Here is a 20,432-nt window from a genome sequence, read left to right on the forward strand (position 1 = left end):
ATGTGAACAAGGGATGGAAGGAGGGCCCAGGGAATTTGCAGGCACTTGGGTGGCACAAAGAACTAGAGACCAACTGTGTTAATGCTGTTAGTTTAATGTTGACAGGGACATCCACAGTATGATTGTTAGTTATGGTGAGTCAGCTTGGGGAGTGCATACTTCTTGCTTGGTGCGGCCTGCCACACTCAAAGGTCCCCTGCCTTCCAGCCTGCAATGGGCAAAACACCCCTCATATAGCTGCCACTTGGCTCATTGTAGCAGTACCAGATCCAGGGTGGGGCGAGCTGTGGATTGAGAAGGCTGGGGGGGATAGAAGGCCTGGTCACACTGTTGCAAAGGAGCCGCTCTACGGTCTGCATCACCTTCCACTCCTGCTCCACATGGTCAGAGCTGTCCTGCCACTTGCAGGGCTGCCTAACCCCGAGGAGCCTTATTTCTTCAATATCGGGATAATTCCTAGGGACTTCATAGACAAAATCAGTTCATTTCCATAGAGATGAGGGGGTCAGGCAAGTAGGATGGTTCTTAGAGATGGGAACAGATTAAGAGAAGGAACTGGGGTTCCACTAGTTGGTGTAGCAAATGTGAGGCCAACAATGTGAGAACGGTAGCGGGTGGGTGAGGGGCAGGGTTCAGCCCCAGCCCCTTCCTGGCAGTGGTAGCCCAGGCTCTAGAGTGGGGTCCTCAGTCCTCAGGATCCCTCATATCCCCAAGTTTCAGAGCTGGACCGAGCTGTTGAGTGAAGTGATCGTGGGTAGAGTGTGTACATTCTCCCCACATCACCCTGTCCTGGAGAAGAGGAGAGGCAGGGCTCAGTCGGCTGCCTCAGCAGAACTGGTAGTTATTGGGCTGCAGCAGAGGCTGGGTGCTCTCTCCTGACTCACAGCAGGCCAAGTGCTCGCTAGAGCTCTCCTCCTCTGGCTCACTGCTGCTGCTGCTGCTGCTGCCACCGCTGCTGCTGCTTGGCAGGTTGGCATAATCCTGAGAGTGGAAACGCCAGAGGCAATCAGATTGGCTTCATCAGGCCCAGCCTTTCCTAGCCAACCACCAACACCCTGAGCACTGCCCCACTCACCTGCTCTCTCCTGTCCACTTGGGCCTGTTCCTGGAGGAGGAAGCAAATCTGCTGGAAGGTGGGTCTGCGAGTGGGCTCCAGGTCCCAGCAGGCCTGCATTATGCTGTATCTGGAGACAGAGGTTGCCCACATGAAGCTCCCGGTCACCCTGGGAACCATTATATACCTAGAAGTCCCGAGAACTAGTCAAAAGTATCTTAGGAACTGAGGTGTAGCTTTTTTTTTTTTTTTTTTTTTTTTTGTAGTGTTGGAGAAGCTCTGGGTCCAGTCTCCAGCACTGCAAAACAAAGTTCAGTGTAAAACCTGTGCTAAATCCTTTGCTTACCTTCTCAGTCCTCATGGTCACCCTTGAAGATGGGTACTTTCATCACATCTATTTTGACAGATGAGGCCATTGGGATCCTTAGGATCAAGGTAACTAACTGAGTTAAAAGCCTACCATCTGAGGTTAGGACCAGCCCCAGTTCAGAGCCTTCTCTTGGTAACAGCCCCATGCTAATAGGAAACCCTGAACTCCATCAAAGGGGCTTGTTTCAGAGTCCACTGTGGAGGAGGTAAAGCCTGGAGCATTCTGGACAGAAACCAGGGCTACATGCCCTCTCATCCCCTTCCAACCAAAACCTAGGTATCATCCTCCCTCCCTGGGACCCCTTCACATACATGTTCTTCGGGGCAAATGCAGGCTGGGCCATCTGGTATCCATCCTTCACCAGCTTGTAGAACTTGCTGTTCACCAAGATGCCTGGGTAGGGGTTCAGCCCTGCAAGGGCCAGTATCATGTCATGGCCATACTTGTCACTTGCCTTCCTCTTCCCCACTCACATCTCAGGGGTTCTACCTGGACTGTGGCTCTAAAGCAGCAGCTGCTCCTACCCAGGACTGGCTGCCATGCACTGAGCTGCTGGCTTACACTTGGAGGTGAAAGAAAGCCTCTGCCAGGCCTTTCTATACCACATGGAGAATTTTAGCACAGGCTTTGGAATTGGGTGGACAGGTTGGATTTCAGTAAAGTAGGGGCAATCCCAGGTAGTTATCGAGTTGGTAGAGCACTGTATTTGAGGACAGCATGAGTTCCTGTGGCTAGTCCCAAGGAGCTAGCAGGTAATGCTGCTGCTTCAAGGTTTTGCACAAAGGATGCAGCACCCTGGGCATCCCCAACTGCACGAGCAGAGATGAAGGAAGAGGCCAGAGGGTGTGGGTGTCTGATGGGGAGGGTCTGCCAAGCCCACACAAAGGCTGCCATCCTGGGTTTCAGAGTCCTTGCCCAGCCCTTGCTCTGCCCTGGGCACCAGGCCTCCTTGGCTAGATTCCTTGAGGTATAAGTGGGGTAACAGAGGAGTGGGTCCCAGCCCAGGCCCACAGTGGGCTCAGTGGCTCACCGAGTGAGAAGATTTCCCAGAGGAGGATGCCGTAGGACCAGACGTCACTCTGAACTGTATAGACACAGTCGAAAATGCTCTCTGGGGCCATCCACTTCACAGGCAGGCGGGCCTGGCACAACAGTCCCCATTACTCAGGGCCCTGGCGCTCTGTCCCCCTCCTCAGCCTGGCACACCTTCCCCCAGCACTCACGTTGCCCTTGACAATGTAGTTGGAGTCATTCATGATGTCCCTGGCCAGCCCAAAGTCCCCAATCTTGGCCACGTGCCCATTGGTCAATAGCACGTTTCGAGCTGCCACGTCTCGGTGGATGCACTGAGGGAAAGCACTGCAGGATTAGTATGGCTTTCCACCCGGCCCAAGGTGAGGGGACAGAAGCCTGGGTGGAGAGCAAGGCCTGTCCCTGGGAGAAAGTGGACGTGTTCTGGTCCTCTACCCTGAATACCTGTCCAAACATACCAGGGCCCAGGACTGGAGAAAATGTAATATGTTCAATTTGATGTTTAGAAGCCACTGTCACCTGCTTCCTTGCCCTTCTACACCTTTGTCTGTGAGCCATAGAAGCTGCCTTCAAGCTGGGCTCTCGGCCATGGGCCCAGATGTAGTGAGCTTGCCCATTACAAGCAAGGGCAGTTGCTGTCTTCTGGGCCTGACTGTTCCAAGTCCTCCGCGAGCATTTGCACATATTCCTAGTTTACCCTTGAATACCTAGTTTATTCTGGGACTGTGCCTATTTTTATAGGTATAGACACTGAAGATCAGAGAATTTAATTAGTTGCTCAAAATCACAGCAAGTGGCAGGGCCGGCCACTAGACCATTGACTCCCAATCCTGTCCCAAGGATGATGACATGAGCTCTGTTCCTAGGCACTGTTCCTGGTCTAAGTGTCTTCTATATGTCATCTCATCCTCATAACTGAGAAAAGTTCTGTTTTCTTCCCTGAAATGATGTGCTTTGTCAGGGGACATAAATGTTGTCTCCTTCACACTATCAGGTAAAAATGAGTGAGTGAAACAGCCTGTCCAGGCTGGGTACCCCATTTCTGCTAAAGTATGAGCCCTGGGCACAGCTCCTCCCACTCACTCCTGAGGCCTTTGGGGCCACTGCCCTCCTGCTCTCCTGGACTCCTACTCCTCCCTTGCCCCTCACAATCTCTCCTTTCCTCCCCTACATCCCGCCCTCAGGAATTCTGTCCCCTTCCCCAAAAGGGACCTGGGCCACCACAGGCCCAACTGGTTCTGACTCACATTCTTAGAAGCAAGGAAGGCCATGCCCTGTGCCACTTGGCTGGAGAAGTGGAGCAGGTCCCGGAGCTCCAGAGGCCGGCAGTCCTCCTTGTTCAAGTCTGAGAGGGGAAGAGACATCAGGGCAGCCTCACCACAACCCTATCCTATCCCCCGTCCCCCAGTATCCCTTCCTTTCTCTCCTGGCCATGTTACCTCCTCACCTTGCTCAGAGAAGGAGTCATTGGAAGAAGAAGTGGAAACAGGCCTCATCTCCACATAGGTGTCCATACCCTGACTGGAGAAGCCACTGTCCCTACATAAGAGAGAGGGTTGAAGGCTGGTCAGTCCCCATCACTGCACTGTCTAGCTCAGGCTTAGCCTCCAGCCATCCTTTGAACATTCCTGGCTACTCAAGGGAATGAACCTCAAGGATGACTTGAGCACCCCTTTCTATAAGAAGCCTTCCTTCTGTCTGTGCAGATCATTGAGCTGGGCCTGGCAATCCCCAGTGCCAGCTACAAACCATTCTATATTTAGATAGATAGATGTGGGCTTTGCCTTAGAAAGTTCTTCACTGCACCTAATGCCAACATGCCCCTTGGATTTTCCTCTTTCTGATCCTTGCTCTATCCTCAAGGGATACCAAGAAGTTGGAGCATAGTTCCCCATAACAATCCTGCTGGAATTTGAGCACATTCTATGGCCACTACTTTGAATCCTTTCTTCTCTAGATGATATCCTCATCCTTGGCTTCACATTAAAATCACCTGGGGAGCTTTTAACTCTCCCCAGGCCCAGACCACCCTCAGAAACTCTAGGGGCAAGACATTCACAGTTTTCAGTCTCTCCAGGTTCAGGAGAGCTCTTCAAACTAACTCATGCAGATGAACCATCTGAGGAAGCTTCTTAAAATGAGAATTCTAACTCAGCAGATATGGGCAGGTGGCCTGAGATGTACATTCTAACAGTCCCATAGCAGAGGAGACTGAGTTTTAGAAGTGCTGTTCCAGACTGGCCAGCCACTTCTGTTGCTAAAAATCCAACAAAATACGATCTCTGAACTCCTTGCATCCTGTCCTTCTGCGCTGAAGATAGGCAGCCTGACCCTACCCACACTCCAGTGTTCCCAGAAAGGGAACTTAGTGTTTTATTTATGAACTTATTATGGCAAAAACTACACTCTCCTTTGTTTTAGAACTTTGCTTCTTATTAACATAGCCTGGATCCCATTGGCAGGATTGGTTCATGTGCCATTTGCCCTTGAAATTTCTCCAGTCTGGAAATACTTTCCCTCTGCAGATTTGAAAGTTAAAGTCAATACTTTTCTTTTGACACTCATTTGGATTTGGTTTGGCTTTTGAAGAGGCTTACTGTGTGCCACCTGTGGAGGGGGGTCGGGGAATCAGAAGAGGAAGCAGACCAGCTAGCTCTCATTTCTGAGAAGACTAGGCAAAGACAGATGATCTCCTTCTCCTTTTGCCTCTCTGTGTTTGGCAGTAGCTAGTACCAAAATAAGGGCACAACACACACCCTTCTTGTTTTGCTCTTCTCCTGGCCCCAGCAGCCTGGCTCTGGAGCCCCACTGAACCCCCAACACAGAGCTTCAGAGTAACAGCGTGGCTCCGGTGAACCCTGGACCCAGAGTCAGAAGAGCAGAATTCTAGCCCAGGTTCCACCTCGGCCCACTCATGTGGATGAAACTCGCCACTTCCTCTCTCCGGTTCCCCATGTGGCTCTGTCCATCTGCCTCTGAGTGGCCTCCAGGAATCACAGCACCACAAAACAACAGCAAGAAAGACCCTGAAAGGCTCAACACTCTGATGGCTAACCTGTGGACACGGAGGCCCAGGTGAGCCGGGGACCTGGCTGCGGTCCTGTTGCTTTGGCCTCCTCTCTCCCTACAGCTAACAGACCCTTGACAGTGGTGATATGGGGACTGAGGCTGACTCCTCCTGAGTGGAATGACACAGGGGTGATGGGCGAAATGGACAATGATCCCCCAAGTCTTCCCATCTCTGCTCAGGGCTCAGACATGGACCTCAGTGGTCCTTTCCACACACTAAGGCGGTGACTTCCTTAACTCTTTTCTCTGCCATCTTTGGTGACCTCCCATCTTTGCCCTCCACATTCCCAGATGGTGGTAGGTGCTCAAATATTTGCTCAATGATGGGAATATGTGGTAGAAGAGCAGAGTTGCCCTAAAATTTGGGGTGGCACAGATGGGAATGTGCAGGAATCCCAAGGCAGAGCTGACCCCTCACATAGACCCCCCGCCCCCACTCCCTGTCCACTTCCCATCCTTTGCCAGGGTACTACCTGCGGACATATTTCTTCTCCAGGTGGATGTTTTTGTAGCCAGTGTCTCCCTCGGGGTCCTGACCTGAATCCAGGATGGGTCCCAGCATGGCCTCAGCCTTCCTTCGCAGGAAGTTGAGCAGGTCGCCATAGCAGCAGTACTCGGTGATGACCAGAACGGGCCCTGCAGCGGCCAAGGGTGCAGGGTGAGGGCGTCGCCCTGTATCCCTGCTCCCCAGAGTAAATAGCAGTATGGGGGCTGAGGGCTACAGGGCCCCTGGTCTGGGACCCCACACCCCTGAGTTCTAATCCTGGCTCCGTGGTCAGGTTTTTCTGTGCCTATGGTAACCCTGGCTGTCTAATGTGGAGGAATTCAAAAAGAACTTCAGCTCAAGGACTTTTTCTTCAAAGGAACTCTATGGCCATTCAGTAGAGGGCAAAGCTGTCTTTGTGAAGACAATGGAAGTGGTTTTGGAGTCCTGGGGCACCTCTGTGGTACCGGGGATGAGTGTACAAGCATCCTTGGGTGAGGCTCCAATCTTTTGTGTGTGTGTATGTTGTGGTACTGGGGATGGAACCCAGGAGTGCTCTACCACTGAGTTACATCCCCAGCCCTTTTTATTTTATTTTGAGACGGGGTCTTGCTAAGTTGATAAGCCCAGGTTAATCTCCAACTTAGGATCCTCCTGCCTCACCCTCTCAAGTCTCTGGGATTATAGATGTGTGTCACCATGTCTGACTGAGTAGCAACTCTTAAAAGGTAGATTTGGGGCCTTCACTCCAGACCTACAAAATCAGATGCCCTTGAAACAGAGTCCAAAAGTCTGTACTTCCACCTTCTCCCCTAGGGCTGTGGTGCTCAAGGAAGTCCAGGAGCCACAGAGCAGCTCCACAGAGCTGGTGTGTCACCCAAAGTAGTTCCTGCCTAACCTAGGACTGTGGCCTAGCAGTTTCAGGGAGGCTGAGGGAGGGATCCCACTGGCACTTGGAGAAGATGAGAAGGGGAACATGGAGCTAGGTGGCCCTGGGACCCTCAGATGCCCCGAAAGTTCCCAACACCATGGGCCCCCATTTTTGCAAAGGCCCCCTCACCTCCATGGGTACAGGCCCCCAGAAGGTTCACTATGTTCTCGTGCTGGCCCAGGTGACTCATGATCTTCAGTTCCGACATCAGAGCCTCCTTTTCATCTGCATGAGCCGTGGCTGGGAGATGGGCCACAGGTCAGAGCAAGCAGGAGTTTCCCGAGGCCCAGACACATCAGAGGTCAAAGTGGGAGAAAGAAAGCAGACATGCAGATGGAAGAAAGAGGGGGGTGGGCCTGTCACCGAGCTGCTTTTGGGGGGGGGGGGTTGGAATACAAGCTGTGACCAGACCATGGTTCTGGCCTCTATGCATCCCAACCTCCCTGGGGCTTAGTCAGAAGCCCCCGCCCATCCAAAGGTTGACCAAGAGCTCCTCAGAGACAGGAGTCACGGTCTGGAGCTCCCATAAAAAAGCCAAGTTCTCAGTCCCCGATTCTGGGCTCTATCCTGCAGACTCCAATAGGCTGAAAATGCAGGTGTTGCAGGTGTGACCACAGGGCCAGCCCAGTTCCCAACTCCCCTCTCCTCACTCACACTTCAGCATCTTCACAGCCACCTTCAGGACAGCGTCTTCCTTGCCCAGACCAAAGGCTGTGGCCTCTACCACCTTCCCAAAGGCTCCGGCTCCGAGGGTCTTACCTGTCGTACACATAGTCTCCTTAGGTCCCTGGGTCCAGCCTCCCTCTCAGGGCCCACAGGCTCCTGCAGCCCCGAGGGTTTCCACAATGGAAAATATGGGGTGCTGAGACCCCCCTCACCAAACTGCAGGTTGTTTCTTGGGAACTCCCACTTCTCATTGTAGGGCAGCTGGGTGGGGTCGATGAAGGTGTAGCTGTTGCCCTCGTAGCTCTCGATGATCTTCCAGCGCACCTGGTATTTGGGCTTCTGCAGGCGCGAGAGGAGGCATGAGGTAACTGGGGCTGGCTGGACAGACCTTGATCTCACCTCCCAAGAAGAGGGGGTACAGGCAGTCCTAAAGCACTATGTTGGAGAAGTCAGGGTGGGGCCCGCCATGGGAGGGGGTCATGGCAGCTCGTGGACAGTCCCTGCTCAACTCTGCCTTCCCTTGCCTTCAAGCCCCAGTTTCCCTTTCTGCATATTAAAGGACTTGGACAAGGTAACCAACCTCCAAGGGCCTTGATATCTCTGATAAATTGGTGATTCCTGGGCCAGGAGGGAGGGGAGAACTCAAGATCTATCCATGGTCATTCACACACTTGCCCAGCCTCTCACCCAAATTTCTTGGTTTTTTTTTTTTTTCTGCTGAGGATTGACCCCACGGCCACATGCATGCTAAATGGGCACTCCTCCACTGAGTACTCAACAGCCCTGTTTTATTTTTAATTATGGTAAAATATACATAACATCATATTCACCATTGCAACCATTTTTAAGTGTATGGTTCAGTGGTATTAAGTACATTCACACTATTGTGCAACCAATTTCCAGAACTCTTTTCATCTTGCAAAACAGAAACTCTTGTACCTATTGAAGAACCACTCCCTTGTTCTCCTGCCTCCCACCACTGACAACCATGATCCTACTTTCTGTCTGTATGAATTTTATTGTCCTAGGTTCTTCGTTTAAGAGGGATTAGATATTATTTTCCTTCTGTGGCTGGCTTATTTCACCAAGTATAATATCCTCAAGGTTCATTCATGTCCTAGCATGTGTCAGAACTTCCCTCCTTTTTAAGGCTGAATTATAGTCCCATCTAAATATTTTACTGAGCATTTACTTCTATCAGGCACTGCTGATTCAGCATCGTACAACACAAACTCTAGACTCCGGTGTTATTTGCACTTTAGCAGCTCAGAGAGGCATTTAATGCAAGTAAATGTATATGTAGGGAATTCTGCAAATAGTGTTAGTGCTGTGAAGGAAGTGAACAGGGTCACGGTATAGAGAGCAATGTCAGAGAGGACATCTGAGGGGCAGCCATCAGGGTTGGCCAAGTACACACAAATGCTGTGGCTTGAGATGGGAAAGACCCTGGCAAGTTGGAGGGACAAAGAAGTGGTTGGTGTGGAGGGAAGGTGAGGAGGAGGTCTGAGAAGCAGGAAGGTCTCGAGGGCTATGACAGATGCAGTAAGAAGCCCGCAGGGTCTGGCACAGGTCTGCTGAGACAGCCCGGGGGGTTCCCTGGTGAGCTTCTGGCTCGCAGAGCTGGGTGTGGGATCTGGAGAGGAGAAACAGCTGCCTCTCTCCCTTCCCTGCCCCAGGCAGCTGCAAGGGGCATTGTGCCAAGGACTGCCCAGAAGAAGTGCTGAGGAGGACTGGGGCAGTGGAGGACACTGAGGACACAACTCTCTTTCCCTTGGGATTGGGGATCTGCTTGGCTGTGTTTAGTAGATCCTTCCTTGGATACCCCAGCTGGGTGTGTGAACAGATGGTGGCTGCCAGTCTTGCCAGGTTAAAAGACTCTAGATAGCCATAGGGAGCAACTTCTAGTGGGTAAGTTGGGAAAAAAGGACTGCAGTTAGTCATAAGGAAGAACTTCCAGGCTCTATTCAAGAGGGTAGGCTACGGGCAAACCTAGGAACATCCATGTTATAGCTTGGAAGGAGAGCCTGAAATGAGACAGAGAGAGAAGCTTCCTGAGTCTCTGAGGATGCAGGCCCTGCCTGTAGGGGCCTAACCCAAGAGACAGAGACCAAGAGTGGGGAGGGCACTCTGACCTCTCCGGCCACTTCCATCTCCAGGAGCCCCTGTGGCCACGGCTGTTTTTTCTCCTCGCCACTTCTCCTTCCTGTGTCCCCCTGCAGCTGGGCTGAGTCAGCCCATCCCTGCCCCCCATTGGGCAGGGGTGAGATGAGGAGGGTCAAAGGGAGAAGAGGTGGAATTTCACATCTGGATCCTAACTCCAGTGCTGAGTTCTGCATCCACTACGGGAATCCCTACCGTCCTCCAGCTCAGCCCAGACCCTTCCCAAGGCACTCGAGGCGCCATCCCTAGGAGGACCTGTCCTGTCCTGCAGCCCTGGATGGGCTCCCACGTGGCTCCAGAGCTTCTACCCAGGGGAGCCTCTCACTACCAGTGAGACTTGAGGTCCGGGCATTGCCTCGGCCAGATTCCCCAAGAAGGGGACTGTAATGGGGCAGTGGGTGCTTCCCGAGCCCCTCCTGTGAGCTGGCCCGGGGTAGATACTCGCCGCACATAGCTCATCTGCTCCTGGGCCTGCGCCCCATGACCACCCCTGGCTTCCCTTCTGGGATCCAAGTGGGCATGGAGACTACAGGAACCATCTAGGCCTGGGAGGTGCCATGGGCAGATGTCCTGCCTCAGGAAGGTGGAGGCCTGAGCAACTCCCATGGGAAGCTCAGGGGGACCTCCTGGCGCCAAGCCCAGTCCAGGCCCCAGGATCCTAGTCTCTCCAGCGGCCTTCCATGCTGTCCCTCTTTGGCTCCCTCCCTGTGTCCCCTCCTTGCTGCTGGCTGACTCCTGCCCTTTCCTCTTCCCCTCCAACCCCGCCCTTGTTTCTTTGGGGACAGAAGGCAATGACTCAGCCCTGAGGCAGAAACAGCCCTTCTTCAGGCTGGGCTACTCTTCATGCCAGGCCTGGCCATGAGGGACAGGTCAGGCTGAATACCTAGCAAAAGGTAAGGTACAGGAAGATTGGATGGCAGACCCTGAGGCAGAGGGATGACTGACTTGACTCTTCTAAGTCTTGTCCCATGGGCACCTCAGCTTGGGGGAGCTTAAGAGTGTGTGAGTGGGTGTGGGGAGGAGGACCTCCTGAGGCTGCAGGTCTACTCTTGACCTTGGTGGTCCTCGTTCAAGTTCTGGATGGGAGCAAGGAAGTGACAATAAGTACATGTTCCAAAAAGAGCCCCTTGGGAGAGAGGATACGCTGTCCCTAAACCACAGCCAATGGAGGCAGCTCAGCCCACGCAGGCAGAAGGGCTGTGGCAGAGGGGTGTGGGGGGGTGGGTACTGGCCCCTTCTCAGGAACCTCCATGAGGTTGACCTGAGTGAGGTGGTGGCTCTTTGGGACACTGGGAGGGAATTTTCAATTCCACATAAGGAGGAACTTTGCACCAGTCAGAGCTGCTCTGAGAGGGAACCGGCAGCCACGAGAGTGAGTAAGGTCCAGTGTGGAGGTGGCAACAGGGCCCAACCACCACTCTGGGTGAGTAGCCAAGGAGCCCAGCCTCAGGCCTCGTCCAGTCCCAGATGCATGAGCTCACTTGGGTTCCCCAGCTGACTTCCTCCCAGGCCAGGGTGTGAGCTTCTGCCCTGGAGCACTGTCTGCACCTCATACTCTGCCCAGTCCCTCGCGTGTGGCAGGTACAGACCAGAGAACCCCGGAGACAGCTCGCCACTGTAACCCCACTTCACAAATAGAGAAACAGAAACCTTGAAGCACAGACTCCCCATGATCTGACCAGCAGAGCCAGACCAGGATCACTAACTCCCTGTCCCTGACTACTAAAGCAGATATGCAGATTTTTTTTTTTTTTGTACCAGGGAATTGAACCCAGAGGCGTTTAGCCACTGAGTCACATCCCTAGCCCTTTTTAATGTTTTATTAGAGACAGTCTTGATGAGTTGCATAGGACCTTGCCAAGTTGATGAGGCTGGCTTTGAACTCGTGATCCTCCAGCCTCAGCATCCTGAGCCGCTGGGATTACAGGGGTACACCAGAGCACCCAGCCCAGAAAGATCTTAATGTTGGAGGAGGAGGAGCTGGTAAAGGTCACCAGTCTCTTCATACAGGAGGGGAAACCGAGGCCAAAGAGGATAGTGAGTCAGCCAAGGTCACCTGGCAAAACAGTTAGAGGTAGGCCCAGACCCCTGAGCGTTCATCTTGGACTCTGTTTCCTTGGGGCTGCATTCAGAGCACCTTCTCCTGCTGTATGCTGGCATGAGCCAAGGGAGCCTGACCCTGAGATCCCCCACACCTCCTATCCTGCCCTTCTCAGTCCCCTTTTCACAAGATCCAAGCCATGGATGGCCATGAAAAGGCAGCCAAGGGACCATCCGCCCCCTCATCACTCCCTTGTTCAAACCCACCCACAGCCCTAGATCTACAGGATGGAGTCCAACCAACCCTGCAAGCCCCCAGCCCCAGCCCTGCTGCCTCCTCTTCCAGGTCTCATTTCCAGAATTTACCTTGGCCTTCCCTTCATGTGCCTCTCACACACAGCCCTCTTGCCCAGAGCAACTTTTCTCCCAAGCCTCATCTCTCCTTTCTCATCCCCATCCCAAACCTGTTCCATCCAAGCCAAGCCACCTCCCCCAAGCAGCCTCCAGGACCCCCTTACAGAGGGGACCTCTGCTTCTGACCTCCACAGCCCTCCGGCCTGGCCCTTTCAATGGCTGGTCATGCTGGGCATCATCTTTTGTGTGAGGAGGAGGCCAGCCAGGTGGCAGAGGCTGTGGGCTCTGGTGTGGAGGCACCTGTTCTCCCAGAGGACCCAGCCCTCCATACCATGAGCACATTCTGCACTTGCTGAGCTCAGTGTCCTAATGTGTAGAACGCTGACTTGTACCCGACTCTGCACTCCAGGTTGTCATGAGGATAAAAGGAGATGATCCGATATTTCACATAATGGCTAAAGTTGGCTTTGGGGTCGGTCGTTTCTGGACTAAAAGCTAAACTCTGCCATCCACTGGTCACAGAGCAGGGAAACCATCTCCATTTCTTAAGACTCAGCTTCCAACTCTGTACAATGGGATCAGTGACAGTGCCTATGTCCCACAGCTGCGGAGGGTGCTCACTGAGGTGACATCAGTAGTGCACTTCACAAAATGCCCCTAACTAAACTCGCCATCGCTAAAGCAGCCAGCCGGGCGGCACACTGAACGTGCAGCAGCAACAGGTGGCAGCTCTGGTCCATGTGGATATTAAACACGGAGGAAGAGGACAAAGCCCAGAGATCTCTGTCCTCTGTGAATCCGCATGCTACCTGGGGCGAGACTCAGGCCCAGCCCAGGGATGCCCTCTGTGTGTCCATCTTGCTGGAGCATGGCCTGGAAGCCCTAGCCTGGGACAGGATCCCATGCCATCCTCTCCCGGGGTCCCATTGCTGGCCTGATGGCACCTTTGGCTCCACAGACACACCCTCACTTCTGTGGCTATTGGACTAGTGGCCATTCCCTGTCCTGGAGAGTGAAGCCTGTAGGGCTGAGCACCAGGCGCCTCCAGGACCTAACCCATGTGGGGACCCATCAGACGCATGCTGAGAAGCTGCCATCTGCATGACTGACTGACAGTGGGTGAGGGGGCGCTGCAGGGTGGACCGTGCACCTGTGGCACCGTCTCGTCTGGCTCCTTAGGACAGGGCGCCCCTCCCGCTGCCCCAGCTCACCTGCTTGTACTTGTACAAGAGCAGCAGCAGCAGTAGCAGCAGCAAGGCCATGGCGGACATGCAGGCGACCACGACTGGTGTGAAGAGGAACTCGTCCGGGTCCTGTCTGTAGGCTTCTGAGGGGACAGGGCAGAGGAGTGAGTAGCTGCAGGACCTCTGTCCCCCCGTCTCCCCCCCAGGACCAGGCAGCACACTGCCAGGAACACAGTGGGTCTAAGTGCTTGTTGACTGAATGAAGTGACCCTGTGCTGAGAAGCCCTCAGAGCCTCAGTGGCCTCTCCTGCAGAACCCTCTGCAGGTCGCCCTCCTCTCCACTCTGTCATGCCCATCCCCAAATCCTGTCCAGAATCACAGCCTCCTATAGCTAGGGCACAGGGGGAGGGGGAGGGGGAGGGGGCTCTGGGGTCATTCAGTCTCACCCCTCTGCACAGCCTAGCTCAGGGCCCAGCAACTACTTGCCAACACCACCTGTGCCCCCAGTGATAGGGGAGTCACCAGCTCCACCTCTGGGTGAGCAGGGCTGGGGTTTCTCTCAGTGGCACAGCGCTTGCCTAGCATGCCTGGAGCCCTGGGTTCAGGCCCCAGTGCTCAAAAAACAAAAAACAAAAAACAAACAACAACAACAAAAAAAAAAAAACAAGCGAAAGAAGGCCTGGAGATTGCTGGGTGTGGTGGTGCATGCCTGTAACCCCAGTGGTTTGGGAGGCTGAGACAGGAGGATGGCAAGTTCAAAGCCAGCCTCCATAAAAGTGAGGCACTAAGCAACTCAGTGAGACCCTGTCTATAATAAAATACAAAATATGGCTGGGGATGTGGTTCAGTGAGTGCTTCTGAGTTCAAACCCCAGTATCCCCTTCAACCCCCCGGAAAAAGGCTGGAGCTCACACTGAATTTGCCTCCCTTGCATTTCCCTTGAAGCCTCTCCATGTGTCCTAAACAGCCCCTGGAGGGTATGCGAGCAAGGCTCATGGGTCTGGTGTCTTTTCTTCCCTGGATCTAGAACCCTCATTCTTTTGATGTGTTTTGAAGGACATAATTTCTTTCCCTTTTGGAGCAGGTAGGGGGTCCATTTGAGTATGAGGTCAAATCCCACCTCTGCCACCCAAGATGGGTGACACTGAACCTATGACCTCAAACTCGGTTTCCTTCCAAATAGGAAGGAAGACAGGCCTTCCCTCCTTAAGGTTATGAGAACTAATTGAGGTAACACCTGCAAAGAGTTCAGCACAATGTCTGCAACAATGCCAACAACACAATGTCAGGCTCATTACTTAAAATGCACAGCCACAGAGAGCAGAGAGCAGAGAGACCCTGAGAGCCATGCTGTAGGCCAGCAGCCTGGGGCACACGAGTGATGGATCCCTGAGCCAGGCAGAGGTCAGGGGCCCGCTCTGTTCCCTCTGGACCCAGAACCTCACCAGGATTTGGCCACAGGAGGGGCTGAAGCCTGGTTCTTAAGGGCCTGAGGGTGCTAAGGGTGCAGAGAGCCAGAGACTTAGCCCAGGGAGCCTTTGTGCAAAACAGAAAGGCCACCTACGCCAGTGCACAGCCCGACAGCAGCCCTGGGTAGCTAACGTATAGTGGCCCTGAATGGATAGGACCATGTCTCAGGGTAGGAGAGGAGTCAGGAGGAGACGGAGAAGGCTGTCCTGGCTGTCCCTGTATAGGCTGTGTTTCCAGACTCTGATGTCCATGGGGGCACAGGTCCCCTGCACCAAGCGAGTGTATATGCCACTACATGCTTGAAGGAGTGAGTGAGTTACAGTGCAGGGACTGGAGCCAGCTTTCTGCTCCTTCTGCTCTTCCCCCTCAGCTTCTGTCTCACAGGGGTCAAGATATCCCCATCTCCCTGCCTTGGCAGTCCTGTAGGTCAGGAGGAGCCCGAGGTTGACCCAGAGCGGTGGAATTCAGTACTGCTGGGATCTGCTCCAAATAGCCCTGGTTTCCTGGGCATGGCGTTGCCAGGAGCAGCTCAGCCAGGATGGGGTGGGGAGGAAGGCTCACCTGATGAGACGGCCCTTAAGGACTGAGAGCTGTTCCCCACGCTGTTGTGGGCCCTGCACTCATAGGAGGTGTTGTGTTCCCAGGTCCCAATGGTCAGTTGGCTCTGGATGGTCACTTTGTGGAAGGGCTCCTGGCTCAGGACTCTGGGCTGGGAGTCTACCCAGACCTTCAGCACCTGGGCTTCATCACATCTGGGAAGAGCAGAATGGACCTCAGGGTGGGAAGGTCCCCAGCATGGGCATGTCACCCTGCCCAGCTCCTTGGCCCAGGTGAGGGAGATGGGAGGAACCAACTTACTTCTCAGTGTGTCCCCTGCACTGCACCCATGTCACATTGGGCTGGGGGTATCCAGAGACATCACAGAACAGGGTGATAGAGCCATTGATGGGGATCCACATGACACTGACCTCAGGGGCATCTGAGGAGGAAAGAAGAAGTGGAAGAGGGAGAGATGAGCCCTGACCAGCCATCCTGAACGGAGCCCGCCTTCCTCACCCCTTCCTGTACACCCCAACCCCCAGCAGCCCAGGAAACCACACCCAATCCTGCCCATCACTCACAGCACAAGGTGAGTTCAAAGGTCAGCGAACTGGAACCCCCTGCATTCATAGCCAGGAAGGAGTAGCGGCCGGCCTCAGAGGGCTTCAGGCGGGGCAGGGAGAGGCTGGAGGTGTACCTGCAGGACAGGAGCAGGCGTCCATGAGCCCAGGACAGTGGGGCTCACAGTTTTTGTTTTCTTTTTGTCACAGTGGCTAGAGCACAAAGTCTGGCTGAACCAGGTACTTGAGCAGGGGTGCCATTAGGAAAACCAGATAGGGGAAAACCAGTCACGCCATCTCCTTTACTGGTCTTCTGATTAAAAAAAAAAAAAAAATTTTTTTTTTTTTTTTTTGAGGTTTGGAAGAGGTGATTCTATAGGTACTGGAAGTCACAGCCCAGGCCCACTGATCTTATCACCTCTGGACTAGACAGCCCTGCTAGTCCAGAAGGATTGTGGTTAGGACAAGGGACAGGATGTAGGGCCTTTGTTCTGAACTGGGTTGCTATAGACTGGGGGTCAAGTCCTGGTGCCGGCATTTCTTGGCTGTGTGACCAAAGGCAGGTACTTCACCTCTGTAATCCTCCACTTCTTTTGGTGCAAAGGTGATACTGATGGCATGAAGATTGAAGGGACCTGTATTTGGGGTGCTTGATCAGACTCATTGTAGACACACCATTGAGTGGTACCCTTTATTATAGAAAAATCCTGGAATCAAATACTAATGACAAAAGTCATTCTAGACTGGTTCCAGGTAAAAATTTTTTTTGTTATTTTCTTAATCACATTTTATAATGTGCCCGAAATAAAGGCATTGTTTAGGTAATAAATTCATTTGTTCAAAATAAATGACAGCAGGGCTGGCGGTGTAGCTCAGTGGCAGAGTGCTTGCCTAGCAAGTGCAAGGTCCTGGGTTCGATCCCCAGGACCAAAAGAAAAAAAATAACAATACAAAAAATTTTAAAACTATATCACATTATCAATTCTTGCTCAGAAAATGTCTTCAGCCACTACTAGACTAAAATCCATGATATTCAAAAGGCAATCTCATTCTGCCAGACCTTTGGCACGAGGAGTCTTCTACACAAGTCAATCTTTTTTGAATGGAACATTCCATGAATTTTCATGTCATCCTTGGGCAGGGGCCCTGCTGATCTCTGTATCATTCCACTTCTCATATATATGCTGTTGAAGTGAGCCCACGAGATAACTTGAGATAACTAACATCTACCTCTCCAGCTGGAAATAACTGAACTTTCTTGGGTGACTCATAGCATCACCAGCTAAAATTCAGTGGCTGTTTTGTGTCCAGCCTTGTCTGCCCTGTGCCAAATGGTCCCAGACCACTGTGTCTTAGGAGATCTCATGGTTTCTTTCCACAATGTCTCTGTTTCTTTATAAGAAAACCCCAAACCTGTCCATGGACCAGCCTCAGACTAGAGTTCTACAGACACCAGTTCCAACACTTCTGCTTTAGGCCAGAGACAGATAGAAGCCCAGGTTAGAAGGACCAGAGGGGAACTGAGAGGAGGAAGATGAAGACAAGGGGAATCTTGTGCTTCTGCCAGTTGACAAGCAAGGTTCTAGGAGTCAGTGAGGTTGGGGCTTCAGGAAATAGAATGAGCTCCCCAGAGCGTTTTGAAGACGAGGAAGGCTAAGAGATTATCTGGCCTAGGGATGGCAGATGGTTTCCACCAACTGTGCTGGAAATTGTGTCTGGGGACTGTGTCAAGAAGAGCTCTGAGGCTGCATCTAGACTCTGCAGGAACGGGTTGCAGAAAAAAGCTCAGGGGCATCTGTCATGAGTGTGAGACATATTAGCTGTCCTTGGCCAAGCTGTATGTGTGGCAGAGACTTCGTGCACTCAACTTTGGAGTGTGTTTCTGGGTGACAGTCTTGGGGGCACAGGTTGTTTTCCACATCTGCACTGGTCATGGAAGAGGAGAAGGAATGCTGACTGACACTGAAGTTCCATAGTCATGGAAATTGAGACCCAGAAAGAGGAGGGGACTCTTTCAAGGTCACACAGCAAGGTTGGGATGTGACCCAAGCATAGACTGATTCCTGGCTAAAACATCAACCATCTGGCTGACAGATTGTGCAGACAGGAACTGACAGGTAGTACCTGTAGGTTTCCTTGTTGGTGACAAAATCAAGCTTGTGCTGGTAGTCAGAGAAGGGTCCCAAATATGTCCAGTTGAAACCCTGTAGGCCAGGGTAGGCCTCCACCTTGACATTGAGGTTGAGGTTCTCACCCACAGTCACTTCCTGGAGGAGGTTCTGCTCAGAGGTCAAATTCAAGTAGGCACTCTCTGGAAAGCAGGACACATGGAGATGTGGTGTCAGTGGGAAGATAGATGCCCTGGCTTATGGTTCATTCAATCATTCAACCCTTCATCCAGACCCTGAACACCTCACAGTGTCCACCCCACCCAAGACTTGCCTCTGACACCTCTCTTCTCACCATCCATCCATCCAAATCCCACCGCTGCCCACTACCTCCATCACCACTCCAGTCAACCCGCCATCACCTCTGACCTGGACCACCACAGCAGCCTCCGAACTTGTTCCCTTGATTCCAACCTTGTCTCCCTACAGACCATCCTCAATAAAGCACCAGAAAGCCCTGTTAAAGCTTGTCACTGAGAAACTAATGTGACTCCATTTTAAAAAATAAATAACAGCAGCTTCTACCTCAAGGCCTGTCCTAAGGAAGGGGGTGTGACCCTTGTCCTTGGAAAAACCCACAAAGCACTCTTAAGCACATACCCACCCTACTGAGTTGTTTGTCAGTAAATAACAGGAGAGGTCTGTGGCGCCAGGTGTCCCTGACTCAGTTAGGCTAGGTGAGGACCCATAGCAACCCTAGCAACCTCCAATCAGCATGAGACAGGGAAAATACCTGGAATGCCAGACGACCCCCAAGTAGTTTATGGTGGTTGATAACATGTTGGGAAACCATGTAGTTTAGCACATACACCCCTTGTGGCCTAAACCAATCAGTTCAAAGGAATCCTCCTCTTGTATTAACCAATCACCCATGACCCAGGTCATGGGTCAAGGGACCAGGATCGAGCTTGCAATAAAGACTCTTGTGTACTTGCATCGGATTCAGCTCCTGGAGGTCTATTGGGGTCCCACGAATCTGGCATAACAGTCACATCCAAATCTGATCATGTCATTCTACTACTCAAACCTTCTAACCACTCACCATCTCTTTCAAAAAAAAGCTCAAGTCCCTACATTGGCCCACAGGGCCCTAGGAATCCACCACCTTATTTCTCTGACCTCATCTCTCACCCTCTTCCTCCTGCTCACTCCACCCTGGTCAATTTATTCCTCCAACGTGGCAAGTATATAGTTCTGCCTGAAGAACGTCGCTGTCCCCCTGCCTGGACTTCTTCCTCCTTTGCCAACTTTGAGTCTTTGCTCAAACGTCAGCTCGCCATGGAGACATTCCATTTGGAACTGCGAATGCTGCTCACTTTATGTGTTTTTAAGATTCTGCTCATTGCATTTCTTCTCCCAGCTGGAACACAAACTTTTGCACATGGACAAATGTTTCCATCCTTCACTCGCAAAATGTATCCTTGGCACCCAGAGCAATGTGTGGTCAAGCATTTATTGAATGATGACTGTATGCCTGTGCTAGAAAGCGGATGGCATTAGATGCCATAACTGGGTGGGGTGGGGGGGACAATTCTACATGCTTTTGCCCTTCTTCCCCTGCAGAGCTCCCAGCACAGTATGAGGTACAGCAAGGCCCATGTTCCACTCAAGTCTAGTGCATTGCCTGGGCTCCTGGGTGGTGATTCATGCTTCCTTCCCTACCTCCTACCCCTGCCACCAACCACCGACACAAAAGCCATGGCCACAGTTAGATCAAGATGACTCACCCTGTTCCCACCCCAAAGAACTCCTTCACTCTGGGGTTCCCAGTCCAGTGACTTCCACTGTCCCTCCAACCCTATCACTGAGGCATAGTGAGGGAGGCTGTCCTCTCCTGCACCTGTTCACCTCAGCAGCCAGCAGGTCTTCTACATCATTCTGGGCAAGGTGGTCTAGGACCCTTGGCTGGCATCCCCAGCCCCAAGCCCTGCAGCCACTTCCCTGACCGGTCTGTCTCCACCCTCCATTCCACCCACCCAGCACCAGACTGCGCGTGCTCAGACAACGTCCCCTCCAGCACACTTAGCACACACTGTGTGCTAACATATTTTTTAGATATGTTCAAGTGAGCCCACGAGATAACTTGAGATAACTAACATCTACCTCTCCAGTAGATGTTATTTAGTTCTCCCAACAAATCTGTGAAGTAGTTACCATCACTATACCCAACTAGGGAAACTGAGGCACAGAGAAGTCAAGCAACCTGTGACTTGTTGGCAGAGTCAGATCAGAATGCTGTCCAGAAGTGTGTGCTCCTGACCATCACAGAGTGTCCCCTTTGCAATCTGAGCCCACCCTCCTCCTTAAACCCTGCAGGGACTGCTCACACACAGGGTGAGATGCAACTTCT

The 20,432-nt window shown here is 52.5% G+C and overlaps 1 protein-coding gene and 1 non-coding gene across 6 annotated transcripts in view; both read right to left on the reverse strand.

Annotated features, from left to right (window-relative positions):
- Nucleotides 1-74: 74 nt before the first annotated feature.
- Nucleotides 75-20,432, reverse strand: part of Csf1r (colony stimulating factor 1 receptor) — a 56,523-nt gene continuing 36,165 nt past the window's right edge. For 4 of the 5 annotated variants that reach the window (XM_013358142.4, XM_005324168.5, XM_078047655.1 and 1 more), the window contains 16 exons: nucleotides 18,039-18,225; nucleotides 15,936-16,051; nucleotides 15,673-15,793; nucleotides 15,376-15,566; nucleotides 13,372-13,487; nucleotides 7,819-7,945; nucleotides 7,595-7,699; nucleotides 7,070-7,180; nucleotides 5,999-6,161; nucleotides 3,904-3,995; nucleotides 3,704-3,801; nucleotides 2,648-2,770; nucleotides 2,455-2,566; nucleotides 1,736-1,835; nucleotides 1,076-1,184; nucleotides 75-981 (listed from right to left, as the gene is read on the reverse strand). In XM_013358142.4, coding sequence (XP_013213596.2) covers nucleotides 826-981; nucleotides 1,076-1,184; nucleotides 1,736-1,835; nucleotides 2,455-2,566; nucleotides 2,648-2,770; nucleotides 3,704-3,801; nucleotides 3,904-3,995; nucleotides 5,999-6,161; nucleotides 7,070-7,180; nucleotides 7,595-7,699; nucleotides 7,819-7,945; nucleotides 13,372-13,487; nucleotides 15,376-15,566; nucleotides 15,673-15,793; nucleotides 15,936-16,051; nucleotides 18,039-18,225 — 2,027 coding nt within the window. In that variant the 3' untranslated portion in view covers nucleotides 75-825. The remainder of the gene's footprint in view (nucleotides 982-1,075; nucleotides 1,185-1,735; nucleotides 1,836-2,454; nucleotides 2,567-2,647; nucleotides 2,771-3,703; nucleotides 3,802-3,903; nucleotides 3,996-5,998; nucleotides 6,162-7,069; nucleotides 7,181-7,594; nucleotides 7,700-7,818; nucleotides 7,946-13,371; nucleotides 13,488-15,375; nucleotides 15,567-15,672; nucleotides 15,794-15,935; nucleotides 16,052-18,038; nucleotides 18,226-20,432) is intronic. The other variant, XM_013358143.4, reaches the window with a different exon arrangement.
- On the reverse strand, nucleotides 17,011-17,114 carry LOC120885952 (U6 spliceosomal RNA). Its single transcript, XR_005728745.1, has one exon. It is a non-coding gene; the product is annotated as a U6 spliceosomal RNA (small nuclear RNA).

This window comes from Ictidomys tridecemlineatus, chromosome 1 (genome assembly GCF_052094955.1).
Source record: "Ictidomys tridecemlineatus isolate mIctTri1 chromosome 1, mIctTri1.hap1, whole genome shotgun sequence".
NCBI lineage: Eukaryota > Metazoa > Chordata > Mammalia > Rodentia > Sciuridae > Ictidomys > Ictidomys tridecemlineatus.